The 9,343-nt window shown below is 44.5% G+C and overlaps 1 protein-coding gene across 1 annotated transcript; it reads left to right on the top strand.

Moving 5' to 3' along the window:
* The first annotated feature begins 1,515 nt into the window (after window positions 1–1,515).
* On the top strand, window positions 1,516–4,178 carry LOC117013743 (regakine-1-like). The gene is made up of 3 exons (XM_033091157.1): window positions 1,516–1,662; window positions 3,446–3,560; window positions 3,991–4,178. Exons 1-3 carry the CDS (start codon window positions 1,593–1,595, stop codon window positions 4,082–4,084), a joined length of 279 nt encoding a protein of 92 aa, XP_032947048.1. The 5' UTR covers window positions 1,516–1,592; the 3' UTR covers window positions 4,085–4,178.
* Window positions 4,179–9,343: the final 5,165 nt, after the last annotated feature.

Raw genomic sequence — 9,343 nt, 5'->3', positions numbered from 1 at the left:
TATTATTCAAAATAGTGAAAATGTGGAAGCAACCCAAGTGTCCATCAACAGATGAATGGATAAGCAAAATAGGTATATATAATACATACAATAGGATAGTATTCAATCTTAAAAACTAAAGAGATTATGACATATGCTACAACATGGGTGAAACTTGAGGGCGTGAAATAAGCCAGTCACCAAAAGACAAATACTGTATGACTCCACTCACATATGAGGTACCTACAATAGTCAATTTCATAGAGACAGAAAGTAGAATGATGATTTCCACTGTCTGGCAGGAGTGGGGATTAGGGAGTTGTTTTTAATGGATATAGAGTTTCAGTTCTACAAGATGAACAAAGTTCTGTGGATGGATGATGGTGATGGATGCAAATATATGAATGTGCTTAGTACCACTGAACTGTACACTTAAAAATGATTACAATGGTAAATTTTATATTATGTGCACTTTACCACAATAAAAAAAAAGTATTGGGAAAAAAAACACAAGTGCTTAATCTGAATTTGGGGAGAGGTTGGGTGACCAATTCATGTCTGTATTAGCACTGAAAGTCCCACATCCTAGGAACCCCCAGGATGGTTGGTTGCAGTACCTCCCAGTCACCAAACCATTTGTGCAGGGTCCTTGCAGCACACATTTTCAGGTGGGAAGTTGTATATTCTATAGAACTGCATTCCAGGTGGCACAGATCTGATCACGGCACTGTGAATGATGCCTCCCAGGAGCTATGCCAATGGGTACTGCCCCTGAGTCACCTCCAGGGAAGGGAAGGGATGAAAACACCTACATCCTGCCCTAGCCCAAACCACAGGGCACAGCCTCATTGCCCTGCCTATGGCTCCTTCAGCTCAAGGGAGAGGGAACTTGTTCCTGGGCCCCAGTCTCCAACGCCATCATGGCTGAGTGGAGAGCCCTGTACACTGTCCTTGGGTGCTAAGGATCAGACCAAGCTCCCTGTGCTGGGCAGGGGGCAGGGGCCTCCAGCCCAGCCTGGGTGAGGGGTTCCAGTCCAATCCTGGCTGGTGAGGCCCAGCCATCACAGGATCCCCTCTGGTCCCTTCTCCCTACTCCCAGCCCCCACTAGGCCTGAGTCCAGGCCTTGCGCTAGGGGTGGACATAGCATAGTACCCCCACATCTCTGTCCTATTGGGCCCTGGAGTTGTTGAACCTGAGACAGTCACCTAGGCCTCTGAACCCATGGTCCACACCTGAGGATGGGCTCACGGAGGAGGCTTAACCAGGTTCCTTGGGGAGGGGCAGGAGAGAAGGGCAGTTTCCACCCCAAAGCCCTTGGCCTCTGGGCTTCCCCAACTACCACCTTCAAGATGCCAACCAAATGTGAAACTTAGGTCATTCTCTGCCTTCTTCTTTTCTTTGAATAAATTGACTCAGTTCTCATATTTTAGATATGTCAACAGTCACAATTCTGAAAAAACAAAACTCTCGTGCAGTCTTGGATTTCTCTATCTTGTGACTTCCGGATAAGCTACCTCTTATAAAAGAGGCTCAGAGCCTAGACCTCAAACAGTCAGAGAGCCCAGGAGTCCTCAGTTCAGCCTGCTCCTGCAGCCAGTCGCCCACCAGAAGGATGAGGGTCAGCCTTGTTCTCCTGGCCGTCCTCCTCACTGTCTCCGCTCTCCATTCCGAGGCCAAGAAAGGTGAGACCCATGACTCTTTCATCCCTCTGAACAAAGAGAACACAGTGGCGCGAGGCAGAGAGCTGCAGGGAAGAGGTGTGGGTGGTCCAGAAAAAGCAGCCTGAGGGGTCCTTGGAAAACAGTAATATTTTGAGTAATATTTTGAGTAATATTTTCTCAAAGCATTGTTGTAAGGAATGGAGATAAGCCACATCAGGAAGTAAGCCATACAGCAGACCTGTAGTAGAAACCTATAGTAGTAGCAAATGGAAGTATTGTTTTGTTTTGTTTTCTTTCTCCAGAGAACAGCAAAACAGAATAGAGAAAAAACTGGCTTACATCAGAAAGACATAGATTTAAACTGAATTCACTCATTTATTAAACAAATATATATTAAAAGCCTACTCTGTGTCACCCATTCAATCAACATGCTAGAAAACAGTGGTGGGCAGAAACAGACACTTCTGCTACAGGGAACCTCAGTCTGGAAACTCTACACTGGCCAGCGTGTGCCCTGCCCTGCCTCATTTAGGCTTCCTGAACCTCAAGTTCTTCATATGTTACATGGGGATAATAAGGCCTTTATTAGACAAAACAATCATTGGCATATAAATCAATATGCACAGTACTTGCCCCATCAATATTATTTTCCATATTTATGTACCAGGGTGGAGCAAGCAGAGCTCACTAGACCAATTTAAACTCAGATTTGGCCATGGACCTAGGGGGAGGGCTCAACTCAGGAAAGATGGCATGTGCCTGCCAGCTGCACAGGAGAGGGACCCCACACAGGGAAAATGGCGACTGTTCCTCCAGTCCTCTCTCTACAGTCACACAACTCAGTCTCTCCCCATATGTCCCTCCCAATTCTAAACCGCTACATGGAGGTTTGGGGCTGGCCCATTCTGCGTCTCCACCCCTCCTACCAGTCTCTACATAGCTTCTTCTTTATATCCTTAGTTATAAAACTTCTGTTTGGCTAGACTTCAGATGAGTGATGACCTGGTTCTCCAGGTCAATTGTTCTACAGTTTAGTTGTACTTTTAATGTGATCACAGAAGAAGACAAGCACCATGTTTACCTACTCCACCATCTTGGATCTCCAACTTTTAAATATTTTAATTATTAGATAGTTGTAGTATTTTTGCACATTTTGAAATTATTTTTATTGGCCACTTATTCTGTTTTCATGTTCCCTTCTGTCATGTTTTCCATTACTAACTATCTATATGTGCTGGAGAACCTTCAACATGTTACTGAATATAAATCTTGCCACATTTATTATAATAATAAAAAACCTTGCATCTTTTTTACAGAAAACCTCTGAAACTTTTAGTACAACATTATCGTGCAAAAGTGACTCACTGTTTACTATATCATCACTCATTTAAAAATGTATTTAAAAACATGAAACTAGAGTATTATGAAAATATAGAATAATTTATGATTTTTGAGAATTCCAAGGAATTCTGATTTCTTACTCCCAAGTCATGAAGACTGCCAGAAATTTGAAACACTATGGCCACAGAGTCACATCCCAGCCCTGGAGAGGGTCTGAGAGAAGGAGAGGTCAAAAGGCGCTGGCAGTTGGGAGGGAGAAGAGGTATTAGAGGAAGATAATTTAAGAGATGGGAAGGAAAAGCTGCCAGAAAGGGGCCAGGCCACACTCCCTCCTGGGGGCTCCGGTCTTATCTCTTCCTCCCACTTAACTCCTCCCCAATGCTCTCTCTCCAGAATAGAGATACAAGTCTAAGCTTCCCTGTAGAGAAGGTTTCAGCATCATACAGTCCTCTCTACCTTACAGAACTAGCTGACAACATGCCTCGCTGCTGTTACTCATACATCTCTCGGACAATCCCACTCCGTGTTGTGACAGGTTATGAGAGGACCGGTTCCCACTGCTCCTTGCAAGGGGTCATGTAAGTACAACCCAGCCAACAATGGAAGGGGGTGCAAATGATGAGTACCAGTAAGGCCTGGGAGAGACAAGTAGGGGGTTGGGACTCTAAGCGGAGGCTGCTAAGGGGTGGCCTGGGGACTTCAGTGTCTGAGCTGGGCCTGCAGGGAGGTGATGAGAGTTGGTCCCCATGATTAGAGAAGGGTTGAGAAAGAGGAGGGAAGAAGGGAAGTGGGGCTGCCTGGTGGGCCTTCACTGATTCCCTGGGAAACAACAGAGATTGGGTGGCAGTAGAGTGGGGAGTAGGGATGGGGTCTAGCTCTGCAAGCGGCCATGTCTGGCAGAGAGAGGGGTGAGGAGTTTCACACTGGGAAGAGAATGGGATAGTGAAGTGGGCTCCTCTTCCAGCTGCTGACCCTCAGTGTCTCATCCTTCATCTTCTTGCTCCACAGGTTCCTTACCAAAAGTGGGCGAAAGCTCTGTGCCAATCCCAGTAATTCTTGGGTGCAGAGGCACATCAGACACCTGGACCAGAAGTCAAAGTGATCGGGGAGCAGCAGGGCCATCACAGCCTAGGGAACAGGAGAACAGGGCACAGAGCTCCCTCCCCACCCCAACCAACTCTCTCAGCCCCAGGTGGTCCCGGAATGACCTGGAGGCCCATTCTTGCTTTTCTGTGCTCTCATGCTCTGATGAATTCTGCTTTCTCCTGAAGCTTTGCCATGACACCCCACCTCTGGGGCCTAAGGATCCTTTGGCCCTCAGACAGCACCTGTCTTCCCTTTGCAGCCACCCAGCTGAAATAAAATTGTGCTAGAGAAAGGGAACTTGGTTGTTTAAATTTGTTCTCTTGCAAGACAACCTGGTTATTTCTTTTATTTCTTTTATTCTTTTATTGTACAGACATCTCCATGGTATTTATTATGCATCATGTGCTATTCTAAACACTTCATTATCAACTAATTTAAACAGTGGAATGATGGGGACAGAGTTAGATTCAAGAGTATGGAAAACAAGTAACTCCTTATTTAGGGCCTTAGATGATGGGAACAGTGTGAAAATACAGAAACCATGTTAAATATTTTTTGTTTGCGTGTGAAGTAGATATTTCAGGCACACACCTAACACACCTCCATATTCCTTTTGTCCTCAAAGGGGCTGCAGCTCACCCTTCCTTGAAAGCTCTTCCCCCCTTCTCAGCCATTTAAAATATTTTCTCCTCTGTCCACCCTTTAAGACCAAATATAAATAGCACCTCCTTGCCCTCCCTGTCCAAAGCCTCTTGCCCCCACTACTGAAGTCCTGCAGTCTCTTCAGATGCTTCCTTGGCCCTTTTCCTTGGCTTCCTGGTGTGACAGTGACTTTGGAAATTTGACCAACCCCTACCACTACCCCAACTAAAGACAGAGCCAGGCACAAGGCAGAGCTCTGTGGGGTACGAGGGAAAGGGAGGTAGGCAAAAGGTGCTATACTGTGCTCTTGGATGTTGAGACATGACTTGCTGGATACTGTAGAGGGGACTCGGGGACTCTGGTGTGGTCCTGCCCTCCAACTCAGGCCTTGGGGAAGACAAATCATGACTTTCTGCTTCAATCCCAAGCCCTGTGAAAGAGGGATGCTGTTTGATACTATCAGTCAGCGATCTCAGTACATCTGTGAGTTTAGCGGTACAATCTCCTGTCAGATGCAAAGTTAGATTAGCAAAGTCTCACATTCCCCCATCGAAGCCCAACTCCAGTCCTTACAGCTGTAATGCTCTTGGGCTCATTCTCTCACTCAAATCCCAGAGAACTGAAAAACAAGTTTCTGCACTTCCATTCACACTAAAATGTGGTGGAAGCTTCTGAGGAGCTCAAATCCCAAAGCCAAAGGGACAGGAATCAGTGAGGAGGGTGGAGAAAGCCTGGGGTCTCTGGGAAAGATGGGATAGAGCACAGGGGTGAAGGGGCAGTGAAATGCTGGGCACAGAAGATTCTCTAAAGCTGGAGCTTGGTCAATATGGCTGCAGACAGAGATTGAGCATCAGGGACACAAACATGTGAGACTCATGTCATACAGGTAACCCACACCCACCTGGCCACCAGCAAGGTAAACATGTCCACCTACAGAGGGAAGGAAGGAGCTAAAAGAAGCACCTACTATGTGTTAAGAATTGTGCAAAGTGGTCTACATACACAATATCATTTAACCATCCCCTCATTCTTATGATGTAGAGCTCATTATTCCCATTTTACTATAAAGGCCATATAGTTCCTCCTAACTCATCTCTGTCAATCCCACTCCCCAGGTGATCTCAGCCAGACTCCCCTATATGCTAAAACTTCCAAAATTATACCTCTCCAACCCAGACATCTCCACTAAGGTGTCTAAGTTTCTCAAAATTATCTAGTCCAAAACTGAAGTCCTGAATGTCCCCAAATCTACTTCTCCTTTATCTTCCCCATCTCAGTAAATGGCAGCTCCATCCTTCCAGCTGCTTAGAACAAAATCTATGATTTTGTGCTTGGCCCTGTGAGAAGCCAAGAACATCCATGATTCTGCTTTCTTTCGCACCTCACAGATCTTCTACTTCATTACATCCAAAACCTGAGCACTCATTGGCACCTTCGCGGCTATTCCACTACCCATTGTCTCTCACCAAGATGACTGAAATAGCCTCCGAAGGGTCTCCATGCTTGTAATCTCAACAGAACAGCCAATGATACTTTTCAAACATAAGTCAGGTCTTTCCATTCTCCTGCTCAAAAACCTCCAGTGGCTTCCTATCTCAGGATCAGAGTCCTCACAATGTCTGCAGGATTCTGCCCACCAGCCCCCATACCATGTGACCTCATCTGCTACGTCTTCCCAGCTTCCTCCATTCCAGTTCAATGCCTATCTTGCTGTTCCCCAAACAGGCAGGACCCAGCCCCAAGGTTTTGTGACTGTTCCTTCTGCTGGGATACTCCTTCTCCACATCTGGTCAGCTTCCTTCAGGTCTCTGTTCAAATGCCACCTTATCAGGAAGGACTTCTTTGAACACTCTATATTCTATAGCACCTCCCTCTCTCTGCGATTCCTCATCCTCCTTCCCCACTTGTTTTTTTTTTTTTTTTTTTAACTCCATAGCACTTATCAACTTGGATTGTAGGGTATATTCACTTATTTATGTTTATCTGTCTCCTTGCAATTAGAATGTAAGCTTCATGAGGGTAGAGATGTTTAAATATTTATTGATTGCTCTACCCTCAGTGCCTAAAGAGTACCTGGTACAGAGTACACACTGGAAACTATTGAATGAATGAATGAATGAATGAATGAAGTCACATAGGCTCAGAAACAAGTCTAAAAAGGAGGGGACTTCCAGGAGAGAATTTCTGGAATAACGCTGTCTTAAAGAGTGCTTCTTCCCAGCTGTGGTATAGCCACTAATGAACTTTGCAGGACAGGTTCCAGAAAGTAGAGTACAATGGCAGTTCACTCACGCTGCCATTCAGGTGTGGCTCTTCCCCTTAGTTATCTGGGGTGCTTGGCCCTGTGAAAAGCTGAACGGATACTGAGTGTCCTGTTAATGTGAAACTGTAACTGCCATGGGCTGTGCTCCTTCTCCAACCCACCCTTTTCAGGAAATAGAATTTCCATTCTCCAAGCTGCTCAAGCTGAAAACAGGAAGTCATCCTTGAAACTCTTCTCCCTCATCCCCGCATCCAATCCATCAATAAATCCTGTCAGCTCTGCCAAAATCTCTCTCAAATCCATCCGCTTTGGCTTCTTCACCACATCCCAATCCAAGCTCTCATTTGCATGACCTCATGATGTGCCTCAGAACAGAACGAGGGTTTGACAGGTACACAGATTCCAATCAGGTATCTGAGAATGGTGCCCAGGCACTCAGGAAGACCGTGAAAATTCAGAATTCAATTATGCAGAAAGAAACGGCTGAAGGAAGTTCGCTATAACCTCAGTAGGGAATGCAAAATTCCAACCACACAGATCCGAGAGAAGAATTACAGAAAGAGCTAAAGGACTGATGGATTGGCATCCAAGTGTCTTTAGTACCAGAGGGGAAGGTAATAAATGCCCTAAACAACTAAAGAAATGAAAAAAATCTAGCCTAGCCATGTTTGCTCCATCCTCAGTGAAGATGCTGGCTTCTGTCTACACAAGTCACACAGAAGAATCGCTCAAGGGTATAATTAGAACCTAGACAACACCTACATTTTTTACAAGAAGTGAACTCCAAGCTTCCTGTTGTCACTTCAATCCTTGAGCTCCAACGACCCAGTCACAGAGGAGAGGAATCACCCTTGAAATGCCCGGGCCCAGGTCTCAAGTCCCTTTTGGCCAATAAGCAACCCCTGCTGCTGGGATGGTGATCTGGTGGAGACCATAAATAATTGGCCCAGAATTCTCAATTTGTTTAAGATAATAACACTGTATCCTAGAGGGTAAGCCTCAGATAGGCCATCATTAAACATCGATTAAAAAGATGTAAATCAGGCCCAGAATATTAATACTCACATGCAAAGATTAGGAATAAGTTTTAATCATTAGAATCATCTATATAATTTGGAATTTAAAGCACTTATAATAGATTTTTAATATGGTGTATCAGAGTATATAACAGATTATCCTGTGATTCCAACAAAAAATGTGTAATTAAATAATTTATTTTGTACTGGTGATTTTAAGTGGAAAGATGTAAGAGAATTTGGCTAAGTTAACAGAGAATATTGGAATGTTTAACACAACTTGATTTCTTTCTAAGTTTAATTTGTTATATTTACAAGAGTGAAGCACCTTGGAAGGTTCTGAGTGTTAGATCAGACATGTGGAGTACTTTTTAAAATTCAACATATTAATAAAAGCAGCTTAAATTGTTCACAAAATTTTAATCCACAAAGTCATAAACAGTACTGGTTGTTTAAGGGCAGTCTATTCCACATGATTAGGCATCAATTGAGACTTTTTAAATTTTGCTAGCTTTAGGTTAAGATGGGTAAAGCAGAAGGCTGATAGGAAGCTAATTTTTAAATTTATTGCTCTACTGAGCTAATGTTCATTTTAAAATCAAAGTAACTGCAAATAGCTTCCTACACACAAAACGTTACCTGCAGACCTGAAAAACCTCACACTGATAAAGGTCATCCTCATCGCTCACCTTGATGACCACAATATGCCCCAGTCTTCCCTTATCCCCTCCATTCTCCACTGCAACTACCCGAAAATCTTCCAAGAGCTTCCCATTGTATCTAGAATAAAATCCAAAATCCTTATCACATGTCCTGCCAGATGCCCCATCATTGGGCCCCTGCCTGTCTCCTGAGGCTCACCCTGCCCCACCCTCTCTCCTGTCTTGGTACTCCAGACACACTGACCTTCTTTTGCTACCTCAAATGCACGATCCTAATTTTTGCCTCTGGGCCTTTGCATATGCTATTCCCTCCCCTAGGGTTTCAATTCCACCCACTCTCAGTTGGCCAGCACCAATCCATCCTTTAGGTTTCAGTTAAATGATCTTTCCTTAGAGCGAATCTGCTTTAACCCCTAGTGTACGTTTGGTCTCCAATCATACTGTTTAATAAAATCCTTCATAGCTCTTATCACACTTTGTAATTACATATTATATGTAATTACTTCTTTAAAGTGTTTCTCCCTCACAAGACTGTCAGTTCCATGAGGCCAAGTAGTATTAGATAGGTGAATTAGGAAAGGCAAACCCTTTGTTGATGGCCCACCCCGACATTTAACCTAAAAATGAGCTGGATCAGCAGGATTATACCAGGCTTCTAGGTTAGGGGTTGGCAAACTATGGCCTGGGGGCCA

The sequence above is a fragment of the Rhinolophus ferrumequinum genome, chromosome 21 (assembly GCF_004115265.2).
Source record: "Rhinolophus ferrumequinum isolate MPI-CBG mRhiFer1 chromosome 21, mRhiFer1_v1.p, whole genome shotgun sequence".
NCBI classification, from domain to species: domain Eukaryota; kingdom Metazoa; phylum Chordata; class Mammalia; order Chiroptera; family Rhinolophidae; genus Rhinolophus; species Rhinolophus ferrumequinum.
Note: the sequence above shows the minus strand (reverse complement) of the source record. Positions and strands in the feature narration are given on the sequence as shown.

Coding starts and splice junctions, on each gene's coding strand:
- LOC117013743 (XM_033091157.1), top strand. CDS start 1,593: ATGAGGGTCAGCCTTGTTCTCCTGGCCGTCCTCCTCACTGTCTCCGCT. Junction 1,663..3,445: donor CCATTCCGAGGCCAAGAAAG/GTGAGACCCATG, acceptor TCTACCTTACAG/AACTAGCTGACAACATGCCT. Junction 3,561..3,990: donor TGCTCCTTGCAAGGGGTCAT/GTAAGTACAACC, acceptor CTTGCTCCACAG/GTTCCTTACCAAAAGTGGGC.